The sequence below is a fragment of the Vespula pensylvanica genome, chromosome 3 (assembly GCF_014466175.1).
Source record: "Vespula pensylvanica isolate Volc-1 chromosome 3, ASM1446617v1, whole genome shotgun sequence".
In the NCBI taxonomy this organism is placed as follows: domain Eukaryota; kingdom Metazoa; phylum Arthropoda; class Insecta; order Hymenoptera; family Vespidae; genus Vespula; species Vespula pensylvanica.
In genome coordinates, this window is record NC_057687.1 from 11,754,204 (window position 1) to 11,779,636 (window position 25,433).

At 38.9% G+C, this 25,433-nt stretch overlaps 3 protein-coding genes across 9 annotated transcripts in view; 1 reads left to right on the plus strand and 2 right to left on the minus strand.

Moving 5' to 3' along the window:
• The first annotated feature begins 960 nt into the window (after positions 1–960).
• On the plus strand, positions 961–16,786 carry LOC122627814. 6 transcript variants are annotated; one of them, XM_043809382.1, is made up of 7 exons: positions 961–1,098; positions 7,653–8,535; positions 8,629–9,111; positions 9,221–9,468; positions 9,552–10,158; positions 10,510–10,735; positions 10,810–12,189. In XM_043809382.1, the coding sequence occupies exons 3-7, from the start codon at positions 8,629–8,631 to the stop codon at positions 10,977–10,979; spliced, it is 1,734 nt and encodes a 577-aa protein (XP_043665317.1). In that variant the 5' UTR covers positions 961–1,098; positions 7,653–8,535; the 3' UTR covers positions 10,980–12,189. The 6 variants fall into 6 exon arrangements, 3 of the variants coding, with proteins under 3 accessions (XP_043665317.1, XP_043665318.1, XP_043665319.1); XR_006326930.1 differs by lacking the exon at positions 961–1,098 and adding an exon at positions 16,622–16,786 and having other exon boundaries at positions 7,451–8,535; positions 10,810–11,071; XR_006326931.1 differs by lacking the exon at positions 961–1,098 and adding an exon at positions 16,622–16,786 and having other exon boundaries at positions 7,451–8,535; positions 10,810–11,061.
• LOC122627567 lies at positions 3,268–5,257 on the minus strand. The gene is made up of 4 exons (XM_043808757.1): positions 4,290–5,257; positions 4,079–4,183; positions 3,819–4,004; positions 3,268–3,720 (listed from the first exon to the last, which is right to left on the minus strand). The coding sequence occupies exons 1-4, from the start codon at positions 5,255–5,257 to the stop codon at positions 3,633–3,635; spliced, it is 1,347 nt and encodes a 448-aa protein (XP_043664692.1). The 3' UTR covers positions 3,268–3,632.
• LOC122627796 overlaps positions 11,685–25,433 on the minus strand; it is a 14,436-nt gene continuing 687 nt past the window's right edge. Inside the window, exons 2-5 of one of the 2 annotated variants that reach the window (XM_043809343.1) lie at positions 25,065–25,362; positions 20,039–20,121; positions 19,206–19,317; positions 11,685–15,883 (exon numbers count right to left, since the gene is read on the minus strand). In XM_043809343.1, the coding sequence (XP_043665278.1) occupies positions 12,637–15,883; positions 19,206–19,317; positions 20,039–20,108 (3,429 nt within the window). In that variant the 5' untranslated portion in view covers positions 20,109–20,121; positions 25,065–25,362 and the 3' untranslated portion in view covers positions 11,685–12,636. Of the gene's footprint in view, positions 15,884–19,205; positions 19,318–20,038; positions 20,122–21,630; positions 22,039–25,064; positions 25,363–25,433 lie in introns of those variants that run through there. The other variant, XM_043809342.1, reaches the window with a different exon arrangement.

Sequence of the window (25,433 nt, forward strand, 5' to 3'; positions counted from 1 at the left end):
CGATGATTAAACTCCAAAACCGGTACGTGAAACTCGAGCAGGTAGTCCGAGCTAACTTTTCAAGTTCACGAACACGTACGAGCCGGAAGAAACGTTCGATTCTGGAGGCAAAAAAAGAGAAAGAGAGAAAGAAAGAAAGAGAGACGAAAAATTCGAGTCTCGGGTTCAGAGACCCGCCAGTGAAAGTCCATCGTTCAGCACCGACGACGACGACAACGACGACGACGACGACGACGACGACGATGCACACCTGTGTAACCTTCTCCACGTGTCCCTCGACCTCCTACCGAAGATTTCTCGTATCGTTTCGTTCCATAAACTGACACAATTCCGCAATCATCTACGGAATACTATTCGAGCCTTTTTTAATTTGCATTTAATCGCGAAAGAAGATAAAAAGAAAAAAGATAAATGAGATGAAAGAACGAACGTACCACTTTCACTTTCCAAGGACACCGGAAGACGCGAAGGTATTATTCGATGACAATTGTGGCCCACCTATTTTCGTTCCACCCACAACCTTTCTGTTCCCTATCTTTTATAGTATTATAATCGTGGTATAATTAGATAGGAATCTTTTGTTCTTTTCGATATTCCTTCTCTCTTTCTTTCTTTCTTTCTTTCTTTCTTTCTTTCTTTCTTTCTTTCTTTTGTTTCCCTCTTTTTTCTCTTTCCTCTTTTTCATTTTCTTTCGAAACTCTTCGTTCGCGATAAACGACTCGTTCTATAGTCATTCCTAATATCATTCGTAAATAATATCTCTTCAAAATACTCTTTAAATACTTCTTCTAATTCGTCTTCTATTTAGGATAGAGTAGAGAGAAAGAGAGGAAAAGGAGAAAAAAAGGCAGGTCGACTTTCACTTTTCGAAAGTCGTGCAAAGTAGTGAAGAAAGAAGAGAAGGAGAAAGAGGTGAAAGAGAAGGAGGAGGAGGAGGAGGAGGAGGAGAAGGAGGTGGAAGAGGAGAATACACACGAGATACACGAAGAGGAAAGTGGCTCTATGAATTTTTCCGGGAAGCAAAATACATATGGCCTTTCGATTTCTCGAGTGATATCGTGAACACCGGAAATGCAACAAGGTAATATGGATCAGTAGGTAAGTGTGACCCATGGCAACGCACGAACGTGAGAAAGAAAGAGAGAGAGAGAGAGAGAGAAAGAAAGAGAAAGAGAGAGAGTCAAGTTCCTTTGAAGACTCAGTCACGATCTTCAAACTCTCGACTAATCCTTTTAATCTCTCTTCTTCCTCCTCTCACGTTTTCTTCGATTCCACCGTTCGAAGAGACTTTTTAAGAATATCAATTTTATTTTCTCTTATCTTTCATAAAAGGAACGAAAAATTAAAAGAAGAAAAAAGTTTCATAGATCTCATTCGCAAGATTAACGAATTTCTCTTTTATACGATATAAATGTAAAGTCAACGACCGACTTTCGATATAACGATCATATAAAAATCAATGTAAATTTGTCGAAAGCTTGTTAAACTCTAATTGATCGTATCTAATCTCGACGGCTTGACCAATTCGAAATCTCCAAGATCAAAAAAGGAATCAATTTGTTTGAGTTAAGGGGGACATGTTATTATGGGATATCGTTTGAATATTCTACAAGTTTATGTAAGACTCGTTCGTTGAGAGAAAAAAAAAAAAAAAAGACAAAAAAAAGTAAAATTCGACGCCTTTTCTCTCGTCGAGGTTGATGATACGATACGTTAACGATTATGAGCACGTACTTACTTACTTACGACTCATTCTCAGCTTGGACGACCTCGTCGACGACGTTTTCCAATATCGTTCGGCATCTTTTACACACTCGCTTTCCTTGACATATCTTGTAATGCCCACGCATCATCGTCAACGTTACGCGGCGTCATCATACTTATGTCAAAAAATGATCGAAAGAAATTTCTGTTTTTAATTAGGATGTAAAGTCTTTTAGCGATGACGTTAAGTAGCAAACTCGAACGTTTAACTTTCTTCTGTTGATACCTTTCAACGTTCCTAAATCTTTACTCGTTAATAAACGACTCACGTTAACGAGGAAGGCACGATCGAGACGTCCGTGACGTCGTCGTTGTACAATGTCATCAAAGTAACAGCAGGGTCGTAACGTCGGCATAAACGTGAAAGTTCATGAAGAAGAGACTATTACGGAGTAGGTAGGTACGTTCGGCTTTCGAATGTTTCTTGATTTACTATATGCAAGTTACTCCCAGTTCTTTATTACACGCATACTGTTCTCGTCGATTTAATTACTCGTAATATCGTAGCACGATTTCTCTTAAGAAAACTCGTCTAACTTCTGTGACGTTTTTATCACGGTTTTATCTCTTTTTCTCACTCTCGACGACGACGAAAACGACGACGACGATCATGATAATGATGATGATGATGATGATGATGATGATGATAATTGGATGTGACATCACGTGATTTCGTATTAAACGTAAATTATGACGATACAGAAGAACGGATTAGGAACATCTGTCACAGAAAAATTCTAAATCATTAAGCCATACTTTACGAGCGATCTCGTTGATCCGCTCTAAGGAGTAATCGGTGTATGGTCGTTTTCGACTCTAAAGTAGAACCCGCATAAAAAGTGGCTCACTTTCGTTAAACTCCCAACATATATCGCACGATTAGTTCTTAGGAAAAGAATATCGTGATAACAAGAAAAAAGAATGGAAGAAAAAATAAAACGACATCGACGATGCGATCGATCGCGAATATCTTTGTTTCTCTCTCATGAAAAATAAGAATAAGAGAAAAGAAGAAACTAATCGATCTCGGTTTAGCGATCCAACGCGCTGTTGTCTTCTTACGCGGCCTTTCTTACGCATTCCTCGAAGTGAAAATCAACTTTGCGACCCAAAATACGATTCCCATCCGGTATTCTTCTCTTCCTTCGTAATTCTCGAATGATATTTCTTCTTCCTCTTCTTTTCTTTTTTTTTCGAAAGTTTCATCGTTCATTTAATCCACGTCTAATCCACGATTTTCTATATTCTCCTGGCAGGTGTCGAACATAAATCATAACAAAAATTGCTGGTTCGTCGTAAAACGAATATACGTTTATTATTATCTTTCGTGACTTTATCAAAAATGGACTATTTGATTTTCAGTTTTTTAGAAAAGATAAATACGTACATCTGTGCAATGACAAATTAATGTAATTACGTATTACTGGAAATCGAGCAATATATTTTTACGAATATAAATATATATGTATAAGGGAAAAAATGACTGAGTTTCACGAGCGAGAACGATGGTCCAGAATGGACTAGCGTTGACCCACTTATATACTCAGTGACTACTTTCACTTGCGAGGACGAGACGAGTGCATACACGAGACGAATTCTCGAACGAGATACCGATGATAATAATACCGATGCTTCTTCAAACGATCTTCTCGTCCCTCTTTATATTTATTTTCTTCACCTTTCTTCCTTTCCTTACTCTTCGAAGGACACACTTTCGCAGTCAGAATGAAAACAAAACTAATTATCTTGCGCGAGCTTTTGAAAAGACAATAGCTATTCTGAGTTCAGCGATTAAAAGGGAGAGAGGGAGTCGAGGAAACAATAGCTTGTGTCAGCCACAATACTCGCTTCCTTCTTTCGTTCGAGATTTAACAACCGATCGTCGCGCAACTCTTCTTTTTCACTGCTTCAAATATTTCCTGGAGACCAATTTTTCTTGCCGTGTCTTCGTTAGATCTGTAAAAAATAAAATAATTTAATATATATATATATATATACTCTCTGTTGGAAATATTTCAAAAAATGTTATCCGATCCTACCCTAATCGTACGTACCTAATAGCCAAATTCCAAAGAACGTTTTGCACTATATTCGTTCGTGGTTTACCACCTGCCAATATCAATTCGCATATCGATCTTTCCTCGCAAACATTCGCTCGCTGTTCATCGAGCAGCCTCGCTTGCTTATGCTCGATCGGCAGGTCAACGACTCTCAATTTTGAGAGAACGATGTTTGGATCCCTGTAGGAATTCGTCCTTGCTTAAAATACAGATTCCGTGAATCGTTATGAAATCACGTCCGATGCTTTACTCACGTCGTATTTTGAATTTTGATCACGTTAGGAGCAAGAGCTGCCAGTAACAATCCCCATGGTAAGAAAGATCCGATCAAATGAATAATCTTTCTCCATGGTGAAATTCTAATGGAAAAAAGAAAGAAAGAAAAAAAAAAAGGAATAAACGTTTAAAAAAGTATAACTGTAGATCTATATACTCTATTAATAAGCTCGCGTTCCTTTATCTTACCTGTGCTCTTTGGGATAGAGTATAGTGGGTTTTGGCTCACCTAAAAAGTCCATTTCCTGATAGCCTACAGGTTGATAATAATAATAGTAATAATGTGGTTGTTTGCGAAGTGTAGTGTATTCGTGTTGCTGTGCGAGATAAACCATCATATTGTTTGCTTTCTGAACGTTACCGTAATTTCCTTCTTGTTGTTCGACGCTGTAATAATTATTTTGGTTCGGCACTAGACGGTAATCGGGCACGAAATAAAACGTATTCTTGTCATCGAAGTTCCCATTACCAAGAGGTAAATGTTCTTGAAGTTCGTTTGGAAATCTCATAGGTTTTTCAAATATCATCGATGTGTGCTCCTCGACGTATACCGGTTTCTCGAGATTCTGTAGGAACGTATGATCGCTTATAACTTTCTGTTCGCCGAAATTATCCAAGTGCGACCTTGAACTTTGCGTGACGGTAACGTGTAACGGCTGGATCGTCTCGTGATTTGGTAAAACTTGTTGATACTTTCTGATATGAAAATTTCTTTTATCGTCATCGAACAGAATACGACCGTCTTGATGTTCCTTAACGTCGTAAAGAATCCTTTGCTTAACGTTTCGAAGATCATCCTGATGGGATCCCACGTCGAGATTGTTTTCAAAATTGACGTGGTGCACGTTGTTGAAGGGATTATTCTTCGTTCTTGGTTCCTCGATCTCTCCGAGATGAACGCTCGGTTTAAACTCGTCCGTAATATTTTCAGTATCGCTTTCTAGAACAATGGTCGAGAGCAAATTTTCATGAGTTTCCGTAGCGATAAATAACGTTGCTTCTGTCGTAAAATCTTCCTCGTGAGGTAGATTATCTTCTGTTGATTCTTCGAATGATTTAGAATTATTTTCTTCGGGTGATTTCGTTGTATTTTCGGTCAAAACGTTAGCAAGGATCGATAAGTAGATAAGAAAGAAACTTTTGACACAAAGAGCCATGTCTCTAATATCCTTCGAGATTCGAACAGTTGTCAAGAGCAACGATTTCAGGTAAGAATCTCTTCTCTTTACTTGACAGGACCCGACTAAACCTTGTCTTCGACGTTTCTTGCCTTTAACTCTGTCGTAAAGTTGAACGTTTTCTAAAAATCTCTAATCTCTTAATCATCGTTCTTACTCCAATTGTCGACGACAAAGAAGCGCGATGGCGTTTAGTTCAGGCAGCAGGTGTTAGCTGTCATAAACGTTGCATCGTAGTGCATAGTGCGTACTGTGTCAACTTTATAGACAGAATATTTCATCGATTTCTATCTCTTTCTTAGATCTAGAAAGATTGTCAGTTCGTTAAAGGCTTTGATTTCTTTTCTCGCGATTAAAGATTTTTTGCTTGATCATGCGATTTACGATAAGGAATCAACGAGATGATTGATATCTCTCTCTCTCTCTCTCTCTCTCTCTCTCTCTCTCTCTCTCTCTCTCTCTCTTCCTCTTTCGAATTTTCCACCATGACTTGGTCGTCTTAGTGCGTACAATCGGGTGGAGATGTATCTATTCGAGTGACCTCGGTATACGAAATAAGGTCACTCGACTCTCGCCGCTCGCCGATAAAACGCAACTTAGAAAGTCTTTCCATCTCTTCCGTTCTTTCTCGTCTTCCGTGAAATTATTATTTCGCTCTGTAAGAGAGAGCATTCGAAACAAAAGAAAAAGTAAAAAAAAGAAAAGAAAAGGAAGAAAAAATCAAAGGAAAAGAAAGATTTTATACCACCCGAAGAAATTCATTTATGTCGGGAGTTTAAACTGCAAACAAATGTAACCTATCATCCGTCGATTCATTAAATTCTCTCATAATAACGAACACGAATAATTTCTAATCGCGAACGATCTCTTATCTCGCTATCTTCCAATCGTGACATCTTCCAATCGTATAAGAATTCTTAGCAGGTTTGTAAGAACAATAATTAGACCATTTCGAATCCGGTCTAACGTGTTTTTCGTGAGATGGACAGGCTTTTGCTTCGTGCATGTATATATATGTGTGTATCTGCATATATATACATATATATATTATATATACATATATCATATCATATATATATTGTATATATACATGTATATATATATATATACATATTATATACATATATTATATATACATACATATGTACGTATCTATTTATGTATGTACATATAACTCGGTGATGCGTAGATCGTAGCACGACGGTAAAACCATGCAATTATCGCGAGGAGTACTTTCCTTGGAAACTCGTTGTCGATGCGTGAAGCTCGTAGAATATCCAGGCTAGCTTGTATCATCATATCCCTCTCTTCCCATCTTTTCACCGTGTACGAATACACATAGATGAGAAAGGGAGGTGGAAGGGGGTGGGATGGTTGGTGTCGGTATGGTGTATGCTCGGTTTAATATCTAATACGGTAGATTCTCCTCTCATAGAAATATAGCCGACAATGAAAGTAGCATTCGCCGCGGAGCATGGGAAGGCCGCTCGTTTCTTCTTCTTCTTCGTTTTTTTTTTTTTCTTTTATTCTTATATTTTGTTTTCTTATTTTTGTTTCCTTTTTTCGTTTCCTTCCTCCTCCTCCTCCTCCTCCTCCTCCTCCTTCTTCTCCTCATCCTCATCGTCGTCGGCGTCGTCATCGTCGTTGTCGTCGTCGTTGTTTTCGCGGCTTCGACCAACCCAATTCCGGTTTCGAGTAGGCCATCAAACCGCACGACGTTCGATCGGAATCGGAAGCAAGAAAAATCATTATGTAGAACCGTCGAACTCAAAGGGATAGTTATTATAGTTATTTTAAGAAAATTTGTACTATTTCGAATACTTTCTTCAATTATATATATATATATATATATATAAAAATGTAACACAGTTTAGCAATAAATATATGTAAGTATATATAACTTGCATTTTAGCGTCGTATTTGAATGAAAAAGAAAAATTCATGAAAATCAATGTGATCGTTCGATCGTAAAACGTCAAAAGTAGTTTCGTTCGCGTTTCACTCGATGCCGACGATAAAGAGACCTAAGAGTTAGAATTGTAAGTATGCGTATAGGCTACAAAGAAACAAGCAAAAAAGTGAGGTTGAGGTTTCTGGGCCGAGAAAGCGAAAAAATCATCAAACGACCGATTTTTCCTTTGAATCCTCGACGTTTGCTTCTCTTCCCCATAGACTACGACGACGACGACGACGACGACGACGATGATCCGACGATAGTGCGTACATCGAAGGAGGTCAAATTGGTAATTTACCGACCATGAAAATCGCCATCAACCTTCTTTGTCTTTCTCTCCCGTTCTTCCGTCGTGTCCTAAATCGATGTTATCGTCGATACTCATACAATTTAACCGAAACATTAAACCAATTTCTCTAGCTTCGCTGGACAATGATTTCTATATAAGAGACAGAAGGAAGAATTAATTTCGTTTCACGAAGCAATTTTCACGTACAAACGAGCGAAAGTTGGAATTTGGACTGGAAGAGGACAAAGAAATTTTAGACAGTTAATTGAAGGATTATTCGAAAGGAAAGATTAAGGAAGACGAAGATGTCGCGAGAAGATGCGTGATTGTTACGGGTGACCGGTGTAATTAGTGCGTGACGAATGTCTTTCTTCTTTCACCGCGTGCCAGAGACAGGGTACGGTCTTTTCAAGTTCACTCGATAAAATACACCGACATAAACGTCCCTAATACATCTTGTATAAACTTATTTGCAAGGATATCGTTCGTCGATGATAAGGTACAACTCCGGTCAGTTGGATTTTATCGGTTCATCGATCGTTCCTTGTCTTCGTCTTGGTCCTATTGTTCGAATGATCGTCGACGATGTGGAAGAAGACGAGTGTGGAAAGGAGAAATGCCGAGTTAGAACATGTGAAAAAGAAGGAGAGAGGAGACCAGTCCGTTTCCTCGGTGACCAGGCTAGACAAGGACAAGCAAATCTAACAGCCAGGTCGAGAAGGAGATGTAAAATGGACCAAGTACATTCGAAGTGGGGACCTGGATTAAAAGCAAACGAGGCCAACCTCTCAGTAACAGAACCATCACGGACCTTGAAGAGGCGAGGTCGTTCTTTGTTACTCTTCTTTCTATCTGCTCCTCTTGGCTGACTACTGCTACTAGTGTGCACGTTGCCGTGGCCGCCGACGATAACGGGTTCTCACTTGGAGACTCGACAACGATTCGCCTTGTTCATGTAATTAAACATCTCTACGTTGGAAGGCATCGTGTAATTCGGTACATCATATCGACACGGTCAGTGAAAGACAGTGGACTACCAAGGATTTAATCGGAGACAAACGTTCCACCCAGAAAAAGACTACAAATTTTCTAATCATTTTTTTACAGATGGCGATCACGAACGGAACGATCTGTTTACTTCTTTTAATCTTCATCCTGGAAGGTTCCTATTGCAATACCAGATACTTTGTTAAAATGAGGACCAACGCCTCCGAATTGTTCAAAACCAGGAACGAGAATCTTCGAGTACCTCAGGAACCTATCGCTATGACTCAAGGCCCGTTATCCGATCAACGAAACAACGATGAAAGAATGATTCGAGACGCCTTGAGCTTGGAATATGACAGACGGAATACTTTTGAGACGTCCACCTTCAATCCCGACGTACTCAACAAGTTCCTCGAGGACTACGCCAACAAAATTAAAAGTTCTACCGAGAAAGACTTTAAGCTTCCGTTGAAATTCTCTAAACCCACGGTGGATCCGCTCGTTCTCGAAGTCGACGAGTCTACCACTGATTCTTCCACTACTATACTCGACGATGAAAAATCCACTTTGGATCCTATTAATTCTACTTTGAACGAGGACAAGGTAAGTACTTTCTTTCATTTTTTTTCTTTTTTCTTTTTTTTTTCAAGAAATAAGTTCTACGAGCAACATCTTTATCTTCCTTTTTTCATTTTCTCGTTTTTATTCTTAGCTTAGTGAGATTTTGAATGATACATTGAAAAGGAATAAGTATTATGGTATGACCTCTCACGACGATAGAAATGGTTGGGTTACGCTAGATGCGATACCATGGTCCAAAAGTAAAATTTCAAAGTGGCAGGCAAATCCAAGTACTCAACGTCCCTGGCCAGAGATAAAACCATGGGACAAACCTAGCATGGCTAAACCGTGGACGTCCGATTATTCCTCCAGGCCGACTTATGAAAACAACAAGCCTTGGTAATTTAACATTTTAATCGTGTCTACGATTTATCATCTTCGCGCGTACAATTTTCACTTATTACACTGACTTAAACATTTAGGCACGAAAAGCCAAAACCTTATTGGCAAGAGAACGGTAATGAAAAACCATGGCAAAAACCATCGTCGTCCTCTCGTCCCTCTTATTATCCGGACAAGTACGATCAAGTTTCGAGTCAAGCTCAAAAATGGCCACCGGAGAAGCCATCTTGGGACAAGTACCCTTCTAATATACATCGGCCGACCGATATTATAACCGACGACAGGCCTACCAACTTTCCCAACACGTGGAACAACAGACCTCAATCGTCTAGACCTTATCCTTTTTTAGACAGATATCCTGAAAACAATCATGCCGACGAGACCAGCAACGATTGGCACGACTTTCCAACGAGAACAGAATCCTTGGACAGACCGAGACCAAGCGATAGACCAAATTTCTCGCATTATCAATACGGTAATAATCATCCACCTTCACATCCATCTAACGGAGATGGACAATGGGTTCTTCTATCAACGAACAGAGGATATTCAAAGTCCCGTCAGAGATCCATCAAGATCGACACGTTGCATCCCGAACTGGTCAAACTATTGAATGCAAATAAAACAAAGTCCATCAACAAAGAGAATGTCGATCCAACCGTTGCCGTTATGACATCAAAGCGACAGGTTAGGCTAGAAGTTTAAAGAGATATTTCGAATAGATTTAAAAATATAATTATTTTAAAGACGTAATAGAAAAATTAATATATACGTACATCCGATCCAAAGCTAATAAGTCCTCCAAAGTGCAAATTGAATCGAAAATTAATATCGAAACCGGTTCTTAAGTATCTCTTTCCGTGTCAGTGATAAATGACTTCTTATATTGATTACATGCAAAGTAACACGAGTTTTAGACTCGTATGATACCTTATTTAGAAAGTAAACAGAGAGTATTTTGTTTTTTTCCGTTTGACGGATAGATTTACTTATCCCGTCGATTATTGACAGTTACTTTATGAAATATGGCTTACCTAGGTCAGGTTGACGGTGTTACCGTCAATCAACGGCACCAACACTACGACGTCGCACGGCGGTCTCTTAGAAGTCGAGAAGACCTTCAAGAGCGTCGATCAGAGCAGGAAGGAGTACGAGAGAGACAGAGCGACAACATTACCGACTATATTGAAAAAACGACCGATCAGGAACACATTGAACGGGGGTCAAGTCTCGAGTTCAGCGGTTCTCGCGGCAGTCGGAGCAGGTTCGTCATCGAAAACACTGTTGTATTTATTATTTGACTCGTCTAACTAATTTATCTTATCGTATTTACAACAGGTATGTTACCGGCGACTATGGCAATGATGATTCCTATGATGCTCGGACGAAAGAAACGAGATCTGACGTTGGAGGAGGACACATTACGGAAGTTTCACAGTCTTGGAATAAATCTGCATAATCTTGGAAAGAAGCACGAGGGCTCGAAGAAAAAATATTTCCGATTGTAGATGAAATTCTTATGCCGCACGAGAAAGGAGGTTTACACGCGTCTTGAAACCGTGATGAGATCGTTAGTTAAACGACTTCCAGGTACAATTAGGTAGTATTTATGGATATATATACCGATACTATAGTTATATACTTTATAAGGAACATCGTGACTCGACGGGGCAAATCGACGAACGGAAGTGTTGTTGCACTCGCTTGATCATGAAAGTTCTGTTATGGCAAACGGTCCTGTAACGCCTATCTCCACCGTGTCATTCAATGACTACATAGTTTCTACGAACGAGGTCACTATTACCGTATTTTACATGATATGTGTACACACACACATATATATATATGCACCCTACTGAACACATCTAGCGTAACACGACTTTCCGTTCACGATCAGAGAATATAGACAGCCATTGATATCGATGGATTATGCGTTAGCTAGAACGTATAGACAAAATGCGTACATACATTGTGAATGGGTAGGATCGATCGCGGTTAAAGCGCACCTGTTGCATCCTGAATAGATTGGATGACAAGTATAACAGTATGGTATTATACTAAACTAGGGTTACTGTTACAGGGGACATTCAATATTTACTTTCCATTTGGTTACGATTTACCGACTGACCGATAACACTTTAGTATGCTTCTCTTTAATGAATGTCGACCTATAGAGTCGGAGATTACGTAGCTAAGAGAGAATGAAACATTAGTTCGTTCGATTATTGTTTCGGGTAATTTATTGCTATTTATTATCGTATTTATTTCGACATATTTATTCATTGATGTTGTAGAAATATCGAGTGAATGTCTCTCTCGTCGATATTTATATATATTTCTTTCAACAGTTTATTTTTATTTACACGACACAGAATACTGCGTAGCAATATTTATTTTAACTTATTTATTTATTTATTTATTTATTTATAAGTACGCAATAAACACTCTACTACTTGGATTTTTACATATCCTCGTATCGAGAGGGAAGAAACACACGTATATCGAAATAACATAACAAAGTGAATTTTCAATAAAACAACGTGTGCGTGCGCGTATGTTTGTGTGTGTATAAACATGGTGACAGTCTTGTAAAAAAAAAAAAACCCCATTACCTTTTCAAACGTGTCTTACGATTTTTTCGGTAACTTAAACCTTTTTTTTTATTTTTCTTCTTTTTTTCCTTTAAAACCATAAAATTCCGATGTAAACGACTAAATCCTGTTATTCCACCCCCTCCCCCTCCCTCCCGATTAACTTCCAAGCACCATCGTTCGTTATTTTCACAGTGATAAGCGTCAACGTTTGAATCGAGCTAGATCTACTTCCAATAGATGCGAACACATCGTTTCGATATCGTTATACTTTCTCGGTCGTTATATCAATATTAGAAGATATTCCTGAAACTCGATCGACGAGTCGACTGTGAAAAATAATTGCGATAGTTTCGCCGTCATTAAGTTATTTATCGGTCGTATAATCTCGCGTAGATAAGCCTGATATGAGACGAACGTGTAAAACTGGTTCTACGCAATCGCAAAATAAAACATACACGCTGGAGCGTGTGAGAAGACATCAAAAGAGACGATACAATTTAGTCGCGTCTTCGATCACATAAAATTCTCTGCTTGTGACTTTCGAAAGGCAACGTTATACGTACGTTCCATCCTATTCCTCGCCATTGATCCTCTTTTGCACGTGTCCCAGATATCTCGCGAAACCTTCGCTCGCGTGTTTCAAGATCGTCAAGCCTAATCTAAACTTAATTTCAGCTACTTTCTTAACAAAACTAAAGATATTGAATCCTCCTTCTTCTTCGGTCGATTTCTTCGTCGTTGTATTTTCGAACCACTCGACGGTCGTTTCTTCGATATCTTTCACGTGTTCGGTCGTGTCAGACTCGTCGCTCGTCGAGGAAGACGTCGAAGTTACGAAAGAGTCATTGCTCGAATATTCTTCTATTTTATCGATTTGTTTTTCAGTCGTTATTTTTTCTACGGTCTGCGCCGTGTCGTCGAATAGGTTTTTGTTCGAATTAGTATCGTTTTCAATCTCACTGGTTTGGACCTCGTTTCTCGAACCTATTTCCTTATGATGCTGTTGAGATTCCCCGTGAAGTTTTTTCTTATATGAAAGAAAATCGTCAACCTCGTTATCTATTATTTTTTTCTCTTCGCTACCAGGTAAAGCAGAGTCAATAATATCTAAAATTTCATTGCTGAAGTCCTCTTCTTTTTGTTCTTTCTCTAGTTCGTGTCTTGACGGGATTATTTGAATAACGGAGTCCCTTTTTGATCTGGAAGAACGATTAACGTCCATTCTATTAAGTATCGAACGTTTTATTTTTAAAGATCTAGGTCCGTGTTCAACGGCTACGGCAGTAGGCGTTATCTCGATCTCCTCGTAACCATCCTCTGGTCGTAAAGTTTGCGTTTCCGATTGGTATCCGTGTCCGTTTACCGAATTGGGTGGAAAGTTGAGACCTTGAGCGATGTCCCGTTCGAATTGCGTCAAGCCACTTTCCGTTGATTCGTGGAAAACGTTGGGACCCTTTTTGTCGGACGTCGGTAAAGTAAGATGTTTGTCGGTAAAGGGTGGATACTCTTTAGGTATGTTACCGACAACGAACTGTCGATTTCCTGTACTATCTTGACCAACCACAAATTCGTTATGCTTTTGCGGATCGTAGTAAGTTGGTGTAGTTTGTACTTCGGAATATCTGTAATCGGTATTACGATACTTTAAGACGGACGCTGTATTTTCCGTTGGCTTGTAAATGGGCGACGACGATGGTAAAGGATATCTTTGATCCGTTCTTCTTATCGACTGAGTATCGTACGCACCGTCAAAATGTTGATAACGATAGTAATTTTTATCGAAATCCTTGACCCCACCTGATCCAGCACCAAATTTATTCTCATGATTGGTCATACCTTGCAGAACTTTTGACAAAACTTCCTCTTCGTTCTGTCCGTAATTACCGCCGTATTCGTCCAAATTATATTTGTAATTGGGTTCCACCTCGTAATTTCTTCGGGTGATTGTTCCACCAAAAGGATAGAGAAAATAGGAAGCTAATCCCAGGCCAAGACCGAGCAAGGACATCACCCCAAAACTGGGCATTACTTCTCTGCTAAGAAAATTGTAGATCTGCGTACTGATTCCCTTTTGAGGCGGCTTCTTCTTCGTCTTCGTAATATTATTCGTAATTTTGGATTCTGGCTCGATCTTCGATTCTTGAATAGCGTTGTCCAAAAGAATCGGTTCGGCCGATACTTCGTTTATTTCTTCAATCGGTACAGGAGCTATCGTCGTAGTAGTCGTTGTAATCGTGGTCGATGTTAACGGTGTCGTGCTCGATGGTCTTCGGCGTCTAATCTTGTTCTTCTTCCTCTTATTCGAGTTTCTCTGCCGCTTCGTTGTCGTAGACGATGGAGCGGACGTTGTCACTGAATCCGCTAAACTCTCCACTTCGGTACTGATCTTTGTCAGCTCCGGATTGAAATCAAATTTCAAATCTATGCTAGAACCATTGAGATTAGTTAAGCCAATGTCGGTTACATCGTTGTCAGGCTTCTTCTCTATCATTTTCTGAATGGTCAAAACCGGCGGGTTCATTTTAATCGGTTCTATTTCGATTTGAGTAGATTCATCGATCGGCTTCTTCAGTTGCACTTTCAAGACGTTATTTATGCTCGTTCCAAGAGGTTTCGACTTGATTGGTACCTCCACTAGATCGGCGTCCGAAAAATTCGATTTAGAAACGGTAGAAACATCAACGTTCGTAGTTGCGATTGGTGCAGTTTTTTGAGTGTCCATTAGAACGGACGCCTTGATCTTGGTGACGAATATCGGTTTCTCTGTTATCTCGTTCTTCGATCGCGGCGTTGTAATCATCGGCACTGCTTTGAAAGTAACTTTTTCAACCTTAGCTGTGGTGGAATTGTCGTTCTTCGATACGTCAGGTTTCACGGTTGTCCTTCTCGTCTGAGACGGCTTAGGTTTGCCTTGCTGAGGTCTTTTAACTACTGTTGTAGCAGATTTATTTGGAACAGTGGGTCTAGGAGTCGTCGTGGGCTTTGCCTTTAGAGTCGATCTTATAATTTGAATCTTTTTTGTGGTCGCAGTTGAAGACGTCGACTCTGACGTTACTTTATTGTCCGCAGGAGAGGAAACGGTTGTACGTGATATCTTGGAAGTCGTACTTTCGATGGCTTCTAACTTAGCCAAAGATTGAGTGGTCTCGTCCTGTTTCGAGGAATTATTACCAGGAGCGTTACTTTTTTTCAAAGTACTGTTATTCGCAGCTTTCTTCGTACTCGGAAAGATGACTTTCTCTATCGAGGCAGTCGATGGTAGTTGCGACGTTACCTTTTGCTCGTTCTTCGTATTCTTTACCTCTATTCTCCCATGAGTCACGATCGGCTTCAGAGTATATCTTACATCGTTCTCAGATTGTTTCGTCGTGCCAGGTTGATCGTTGTCGGTGAGACTCTTTATTGTCGTCGATGGTGGATTTAATAAAATCCATGTCGAGATACCACCGGTTGTCGTCGGATGATTCTTATAACCTGCCATCAACCTGGTAGAACTCATTTCTTTCTCGAGTTCTTCCTCGGTCATGACCATTGCCTGACCAGGATGACTACTCTCGAAATATCCGAATTTCGAGTTCATAGGCCTACCAAAATTAACTCCCATCGATTCGAGATTACTTATCTCCGCATTAATTTCCTTCACGAAGGACGCATCGTTCTCCCCGTTCAATCTCGAATCCTTCCTTTCGATTTTCGTGTCTTTAACCCCTTCGTTATGACCCGTTACATTTAGCAACTGCGTAGCGACCGTTCTTAACGACTGGTTGATGTGCTGGAGATCTTTCAGCTGGCGTTGCGTTTCATTCGTCAGTTGAACACTGAAATGAAAATCTCGTGTGAGATCGTTACGTTTCATGCGAGTGATTTTTGTGTTAGAGTTTATTGTTTTTTACAACAATATTATCCCGCATATCGTTCTTATATAATTAACGTTATCGTTCGGTATCATCAGCGATTTTTATCTGAATAACAAGACAGTATTTCGTGCCTTAGACGTTAGATTTTTAATGGTCTTACCTTCGACGGAAAAGGATAGTTAAAATCGACTGTATAATATCTGTATTACCGCATTATTTAAAGGAAATGAGGACATGGGATATGTCGTTTGAATAAATTATATTTATAGTATCTCGGGAATTCTTTTATCTTTTAATTTCACGTTAAAATGAAATCGCACGCAATGCGGTTGAACTGAAATAAAATCACAAGATTCTTTTACTTGGAATATTTTATTCATATTACAAATTCATACTGCGTATGACGATGATCAGTGTGACCTGTTTCGATGCGATTACTCCTCTAGAAAAATTTAAATTATCAAAGAGATATCAAACATACCTGTCATGTCAAATTACGTCATTAATTATCATTAAACTTATCAATTAAAGGAATGCTTTTACTGATTACAATCTACTTCTTAGTTAATATTATACTTATCGATTAAATAAATATCTACAATAGTTAATACCAGTAGTTGATCATAGATAGAAAGAAAACAGATCTCGTTTCTTCCTTTTTTTACTCTTCCACTCGTTCAATCGCTCGTATTTTTGCAGGGAGTGTCTAACGACTTCATCGAGATTAGGCCTGAATCTGATCGTAATAGAGTCAGAAGATCGACCAAAATCGAAGGCACTTGGAATCGTCCAGGGAAATATAAAGGCAGCTATTCCTAAGATACCAGCAGCAATAGCAGCAAAAGGAGCCGCGGCTAGACTGAACAAGCTATAGTTCAATGGATTGAAGAACGAAAGATACGTGAAAGTCGAGGTTATCGATTCTAAAACACTACTAGGAGATAAATCAAAGCCGTCATCGTCGTCGTCGTCGTCGTCGTCGTCGTCGTCGTCGTCGTCATTGCTGATAGCAGATCCTAAAATAGAACCACTGGAAGGACGATTACCGATCAACTGAGAAGCTGCGTTAGGCAAACTAGGAGGATTTGAAAGTCCTGCGGCTTGCAAAGTACCTGTACCACCGTTACTATTTGCCTGTTGATTTCCAGAAAGATCGGTAAGAATAGTAGCAGGTTGTCCTTGATCTCCCGTAGAAGATACAACGCCATTAACCGAATCAGAAAATCCTTGTGAAGTTTCGCCTAGTGTTTCGGAAGATATCGAACTATCAACGTCATTAGGTTGATCGTTCAAGCTCGTCACGCTTACTTGAGTATTCTGGATAACCTGAAGCGTTGGGACGTCGGAAGAAACGTAGTTAGGTTCAGAGGAGACTTCGGATTGAAATATCTCGTCTTTCTGAGGTATATAATCATCTTGGTAAGAAGAAGGATTATAAATCGCGGTTGGCGAAGGCTCGTAATTGTAAGTTGGAACGGATGAATAAGCATCTTCTATCGATCCTACATATTTATTATTTTCATCCGTAGACGAATCCACGTTATTCGGGTCATCGATGATAGTCTCCGCGGGCTTGATCACGTTAGTATTCAGAATGTGTGAATTAATGATGATATTCAAATCCGTACATCCTTCCTTACTTTGAATCGTATTATTTACTTTGGTGAACGAGTTTATCATGATGGTAGGACAATTCTCATCGAATTTTACGTTCTCTTTCATCTTATCTTTTTCCGATAAGAACATTAACTGCACGTTTGGTCGTGATTCCGAACTAACGGAAGAAGCTTGGATAGAAGTAATAGGCTTGGAATTATTCCGAAGATCTTTTATCTCTGCCAAAGTGCTGTTAGACTTTTTCGACCCATTTTTCAAAATATGAACGACCGTGTTTTGCGTTACTTGAGTAATAGGCTTGTATCCGAGCTTCTTTTGTGGCAAAGATGCCGTTGGAATTAAATCATAATTCGTCGTGGACGTTTGCCATTCTGGCGAGACGTGTATCAACTCATTGAGTAAATTATTAGCATCGCTAGGATTCAAACTCTCATTTTGAGGAGTTTTCAAAGAGAGATTGGGCTCGAAATCATCGTAAAGTGGCTTAAAAGTTACACTGATGGGACCATCGAAATCGTCGTCCTCTAACATTTGACTTTGATTCGAGGTAAACGCTGGAATCTTCATCCACTGAACGATTTCCTGAATATCAGTTTGCATGGCAGGTATTCGATGATGGACACTCGAATCGTTGCTACCGCTAGAATTAATCAGCTGATCGGTATTTTGCAAACTCTGAACCTGCTCTGGAAAGGACGTGTATCTGTCGTAATTATAAAGATCCTCGGCATCTTTTGGAAAATCGTTCGGCCAATTTTTTAGAAAGGAATTAGTAGCAAAAATTTGATCGTCCAGCTGGGAAACGTGTTTATCAACGTTAACATCCTGCCTCATGAAATTAATCGAAGGATAGAGAGAATTCGTGGCAGTTTTAGAAACTGAAACAATTTTCTTAACGTTCGTCGACAATTTCGAGTTCTTCGTTGATTCGCTAAGGTCATTAACATTCTGTTTAGAAAAAGTTCCGTGATCATTTTTAACTCTCTTAGTGAACGTCAATCGCGCAACGAAATTCCCACGATCCCTCGATATGGTATTGGAATCCCCAAGATGCCTCACAGCACCGACTTGATCAAACCGGTTGGAAGAAAGCACAGGAGTACTACCATGACGCCTGACCTTGACAGAGTTTCTATAAGTCGATGCTGCTGCGTTTTTGCTATCCAGTGTATCTACTCGTTCTTCTGACTTTAAATTCTGGTTCAAGGCCAGTTCATTCGTTTCGAGCCTTCTCTTTCCTGAATTATTCAAAGCTTTACGTTGAGAATTATCGAGTTTGAAATAACGAGGATCATCAAGTCCGGTTACTACGTGTTTCGGCTTACCTAATTTTTCGACTTTCGAGATGTCCAAACGACGAGATGCATAAATCGATCTATCATGTTTATCGATATCTAATAGTTTAGCGGCACGATACGGAAATCCATTCGTAAGATTACTCGTTCGAAAATACCCTTCTGTATTCAATAACTTGGACCAATCGAACGAGCCCCTAACGGAATCAACCGATCCTGAACTTACCTCTCTGCTATTATTACTACTAGTTCTACCACTACTACTACTATTACCGCTACTACTATCTCTACTTTTAAACGGCGAGCTAGCATTAGTATCGCGATAATAGTTAATGTAAGACTTTCTACGACTTCCGGAGTTCTCCGTATACCTGCTGTCACCTCGACGGACATTTTCGGTAGTTTTTCCCGTCGATCTTGGTGGTTTCCATTCCTTATTGCTCGTCTCAGTCGTTATTTCCTGTCGTAAACTCGTTTCCGTCTCTGCAAAAAGAAAATACAACTAACGTCATCAAACGTGTTTCTCGAGCCTGTTAATGCCAGTCTTTAGCTATACTAAGTTGCGAAGTATGCAAATTGTAGGTACTGCATACGGTCGATTTGTTAAGGCGATAGATGTGAGGTAACGCATCGTTATGCTTCGACGAAAATTTTCGAAACGAGGAAGGAAGAGGAGAGTCGCGTATCGATTAGAAATTTTCTAACGAAACTTTTATTGCATTAATACGCGCGCACGGATAATCGTTCATTTAGAAATAAGAAAGAAAATACAATACACAACTTTCCTTCGAAGAGGGAGATCCTCTAACGAGTGAACAATCGAAAGTGACAGAACCCGTCTTAATTGGCGAAGAAATCGCTTTGCTCTTTTAACTGTCTGTGTTAACTTACTTCATTGAATATGGATGCTTCTCAGATCGTATTAATCTCGTTATTTTAATTACATTAAACTTTTCATGTTTTACGTTATACAATTTGATATCTTGCATAATTTTTTACGTTATCATTATTATATCATATATTTATTTAATTGTCTAGTAGTCTATTTTGTTGTTCAAAAAATCTAACTCATACTCGTTACCCTTTCTCTCTCTCTCTCTCTCTCTCCCCCTCCCTTTCTCTTCCTTTCTTCATTTTTCTTTAATTTTGATTACTTTCACGGCTCAAAACAATAACTTTTTATTCGATACTTGAAAAAACTTACCGGTTGTTTGAGGTCTGGCATGACTGAATTCTGCCAGCAAGAGTATCAACACGATCTTGGATAGACCCATCCTAATTCGTGCTCTGAAACGAAAAAATAAAGGAACGCTATGAAAAATTATCAAATTCGTTTTTGCAATCGCTTGAATAAAGAGACAATGGGAAGACAATTTTATTCCTCTCCAATCTTGGTCAGGAGGAAACGGCGTGGTCGTTTAGATCACGATACGAATCCTTTATAGCTAGTTTAACGACTAAGGTCTCGATCGAGGGGGTCGTTCGTATTCGATTCTCGAGTTTCGATCGTTTGTCTCGATGGCGTCACTCGCATGTCAAATTTATCAACGAACATCGATCGATCGCTCACGAAAATTGTAATCATTATTTTATTTCATTCTTCAATGCCACTTTGTTTTGGTCAATATTAAGCAAATAAAATTACTTTTTGTTCGTAGATGATCACAGAACGGACTAACATTCTTCTAACAGTACAAACATTCAGTCATGTATTCCTTCGTAAGCAATTCAGAAATTTTTATTTAATCCGTTAGTTACTCTCATCGTACGAAACTATTCCATTTTATACTATTTAATAACTATTTAAATAAATAAATGATAATTTTTTCCGCATGACGAATATACTCGTCAGAAAATAAAAAATTGCTATATCTTCCTGAGTATAATCGTAATACACAGCTAACGGGTTAATTGTTGATAAGCATTTCCGAGCATTTTGAGCGTTTAGAATTTTTTATTGATTTGATAGGAGAAAATGATTAGGGTGTTTAGATTCTTATCGACTTTCGCCGAATCTTTATGATAATAAGGTAAATGATCATCGATCAAAAAAGAGATAACGATTTTATTGAGATTCCAACGCTTGAAAAGAACGTCGATCAAAGCTCAAGAATGTCTTTTTTACCGTTGCATTTTTCGTTCATATTCGTGTCTAGTAACGGTACCAGTCATCCTTCTTCTCGGACCTCTCTCGCTTTGCATGAGTCGCGTGCATCGAACGTTTCTACGTTCTACGATCGTGAACGAATAAAAAGATAGAAAGAATTATTCATTACTCATCGTAGGAAAGTATTTGAAATTTCTTTCCTTTTTTTCTCTATCTTTCTCTTTACTTCGTTCAACGTACCGTTAACACAACGACTAAAACAGCTGTCCGAATTCAATATAAATTGTCTCCGTTCTACTTGAAATCCTCACGTAGCAAGTTCTTTGCCAAAAATTTGCAAAAAAAAAAAAGAAGAAGAAGAAAAGAAAAAGAAAAAGATCGTTCACTCAATTGAACTACTTTCTATTTCTCCGATCTCAGAATTAGAAACTATATCTAATATCTCGGAAGTGTTTATTGATAGTGAATATTTTGCTAACAGGAAAAGCGAATTCGATTTGTACGCTTTGCATTTCACTCGATCTTACCAGCAATTTATCAAAAACTTTCTTTGATCTTACGTCGATCTAATCATCGACGATTGGAAGTACGTGTATCTATGTGAAATGAACGAGATAAAAAAAGAAGAACAAGAAACATGAAAAACGATTTAACGTCTTTCGTGAACGCGTTAGAGAGAAAAGGCTTACCTGAAAAATCAAAAAATTGCTCTCGAGAATGACACACGAATGTACATCACACCGTCGCACAATATCGTTAACGCGCGTACACTTATTCGTAAGAAACGTAAACGAGGCGGAACGAACGAAAAGAAGAATTTTCCGCGTGAATTCCCGTGCGATTTGTCGTTTTTATCTCGTTTTATCGTCGCCAAAAGAGGATCAAGAAGAATTGAAAGAGAGAAAGAGAAAGAGAGAGAGAGAAAGAGAAAGAGATAAAATAGAATGAGAATAAGAATATTCAGAGGAAAGAGTAAAGGAAACACGAGCAAAGAATTAAAAACGAAGAAACCGATGAAAGAAATCGAAACTTTATCGTGATTCTCTGTCTTTAAGATCGTCGACGATCTTTCGACAATGGTACACGGCTGACTGACTCGAGGTGGACGTCGAGTAGACGAGTAAAGTCGAATCGGTGTATTAAGAAGGAGAAAGAAAGAGAGAAAGAGAGAGAAGCTCAGAAGGCGCCTCAGCACGATGCTTCGAGCCGATGCGTAGAGGGTCCCCCGTTTAGTTTGCACGAGACTACCCAGACCCGTTACTTCGTTCCTACGAGATGTCGACGGGTTGAATAACCTTCGGCCAACTCACGACAGGTAGTCCTACCTTAGATATACAATGTATGCTAAATGACCATATACTTAGATATTTCATCGACTATGCTATCATCTTTAAAAGGAATAACGAGAACGAACGTTGATTACAAGATCGTGGAAAAAAATTCGCTTACACTCTCTCGACGTTATGATTATTTATTTTTCTTTTTTTCTTTCGTTCTTTTTTTTTTTTTTTTAACCGTTCTCAACTCCACCCAATCGTATGCTTTACGGAATTACGATAAAAATTAAATTTGTTTTCTTTATTCATAATTTATTCATTTCTCTTAATCGTTCCTTCTCGTCATCGATAGTTAATCTTAGTTCGCGGAATATAACGCGGAACTCTCGAAGAAATTCCATGTAGTAAATAGAATGAGGATCGATCCAGTCGCCCACGCTACTCGACAATACTTTTTTTTTCCCCGTTGGCTCGCTTTCGATGAACGAGCGGTGAACCGGCTCTCGAGACTGCCGGTTCTACTCCAGCACTCCGACCATACCTACTTTACTCGTAGAAGGACGATAATGCGGGAGAGCATTTTTCTTAAAAGTACACTACGCGTGCCAGTAATCCACTTGTCGTTTACCACGCTCGATCTATAAGAATTGTTCGATCTATAAACGATTTAACGCTTCTTTCGGATTTACATAGAAATTCTATGATAAATTTAATGTTCTTCCTGAGTCTATGTTGACGATGACATCATCGAGACCATTAACCGAGACCTCGAATTCATCGGACTCTACAAAAAAAGAAAGAAGAAAAACAAGAATGAGATATAAATTAATTGAGCATGAAGCCGCTCTTGAAAGTGGTGTTATTTGAGTGAAAGAGCTTCCGCCGAGGTAAGAAGATCGAACAAGGGCCAAAAAAATCTTGAAGACCTAAGGCTAGCGCCGGCATTACACCGTCGGTCCCGGAAGATACATAATAACTGAACGTACCGGACGTCCCAGAATCGTCCACCGTCGAAGCTTCTATGTGGGACATAGCGGCACTTCTCATGGCCTTAGATATCTTTACCGTCGGTGGACTGTCATCCACATGTAACATATTCTCTTTGTTTTTCGACAATCTATATTATTTGATACAACGAATTAACCGAATTTAGGACAAATCAAATAACGGTCTTTACGGCAGTTACTAATTTTATGTGTGTGCGTGCGTGTGTATGTACGTATATATTTTTGAATTAAGACGATTCGAAACATTCGACCGATCGAGAAACAATGTTTCAACAACCATATTGTAATTCATGTTAAAGCTTCGGACAACTCCTAATTTATCTATCTATCCGCTACACCTTCCTAGTTATCATTCCTAAACCTAAAACGGGCGTCTTGAGTAACGGTGGATCTAAGAAAAGACAAGGTCAAGTTCTATCAACTAAGTCCGACCAATTATTATAGATGAAGAATTTTCATTAGACCTAACGGAAATACTATATTTTTGGAGATATCTCGCTTCCTTAGTTGATTACAACTAAGGACCGAATAATGATCTTTACATCTCGAAGGTTCCTCGAACAATTTCGATTTCGTCCTATTGCTTCTAAGCAATCTATAAGAACCGGCTGACGGCTCGAACTGACAGCTAATTACACTTTGACCATTTAGAATCTATAGTGACTCGTAAAAATAATTGTTTCTTTTCTCTCTTTCTCTCTCTCTCTCTCTCTCTCTCTCTCTCTCTCTCTCTCTCTCTCCACCTCTCTGCATTTTATCTTCACGTAAAAATAAATGGACTTTACTGCAAGGATCATTTTTGCGTGTCACTGTACATACATACCTATTAATCTGACTGATGGTTGTTGAACGAGCTAGAAAATTGATTTCTCCCTTTTCCCTCAAGACCATCACTGTTTCATAGTTATTATTATTAAAATGATTTTTCTATTTCTTCTTTTTTTCGATAACGGTGCTCGCTTCTCATGTGCTCTCAGGAAACGCTCTCGTTCACGCGTCTTAATTATTTATGGCCGATCTAACGAGTCGCGTCACGAAGGAAGGGATTACCAATGAAATCGCGATTTCTAACGCTTCGAACAGTTCCAATGCAATGAATTTGATTTACGATCGTCTATACAAAGATTCGCGTTCTTATGTCCGCTTTCTTATGTACGATAAATCAGGTCAACAAAACCTATTGGGAAATGATTCATTAATAATAATAGTAAGAAGAAAATTGTTTTTTATGATAATTGAAAGAAGCGGTATTAGTTTGCTTTTGTTTTCTTGTTAAAACATTTAATCGTTAATTACAATTAAAAAATAAGCTACAATAATTCAGAGGGAGAGACGAGTGAGAAGAAGAACGGATCATCGATCTTCGAGAGATCGAAAGTCTGCGTGCGTCGCGTGCATCGAGCCGTGCATCGGCGACAGTGAACACGCTCGCGCGCACGACGATGACATTGACATTCGTGAAAGGTGGCAACGATCTTAAGCTAACGTAACCGAGCGTAGTGCTAACGAGCCGGCAAACAGCTCATTTTACGCGCGTCTTTCCTTCTCTAGTGTTTATATGCTATCCTGTCGATGAAAATGGAAGTATTCCTTTTACGAGTACAGTACACTAGTTTTGTCGTGTTATTTACACACTTTCTTCTCTATCCGCTTTTACCGAAACATTTTCTTTCCTTACTTTGCATTTCCTACGAAATTTGTTTCTAATCCATCTCGTTCTTCGTTTCTTTTTCTCCTTCTTTTTTAAATTCATTTTTGTTCGCCAAAATTAATCATTTGAAAATTAAAATTAAAAAAAGTCGAATGTTTTTTCTCAAATGAGAGAATTTTAACCCTTACCTTGCTACTTCGATCGATCGATCAGTGTAATTCTATGTTCCATCCACTCTGGACCACTTTGAACGATTTCCTTTCTTGTTTTTCTTGTTCTTTTTCTTCTTCTTCTTCTTCTTCTTCTTCTTTTTCTTCTTCTTCTTTTACAAATAAAAAAAGATCGAACAAAGTTTGTCCTTTCCTTTTGATGTATCCCACGATGAAATCGTTCTCGATCATCTCTTCATGACCGTTCAATACTACTAATCGTAAATCGTTTGCGTTTACGAGACGCTCAAAAGTTTTACGACGACGTTGTCAATCGCTGTAACGAAAAAGTTATAGTTAGTCGTAGATGTCGCGTGATTTATCGATCTTTCTATCTTCTTGTAATAA

Bases quoted from the DNA above. Each gene is read 5' to 3' on its own strand.
- LOC122627567 (XM_043808757.1), bottom strand. From the start codon at position 5,257: ATGGCTCTTTGTGTCAAAAGTTTCTTTCTTATCTACTTATCGATCCTT. The intron at 4,184-4,289 runs GTAAGATAAAGG...TTTTTCCATTAG, and splicing joins CTCTATCCCAAAGAGCACAG to AATTTCACCATGGAGAAAGA. The intron at 3,721-3,818 runs GTACGTACGATT...TATTTTTTACAG, and splicing joins CTTTGGAATTTGGCTATTAG to ATCTAACGAAGACACGGCAA.
- LOC122627814 (XM_043809382.1), top strand. From the start codon at position 8,629: ATGGCGATCACGAACGGAACGATCTGTTTACTTCTTTTAATCTTCATC. The intron at 10,159-10,509 runs GTTAGGCTAGAA...TGGCTTACCTAG, and splicing joins TTATGACATCAAAGCGACAG to GTCAGGTTGACGGTGTTACC. The intron at 10,736-10,809 runs GTTCGTCATCGA...TATTTACAACAG, and splicing joins TCTCGCGGCAGTCGGAGCAG to GTATGTTACCGGCGACTATG.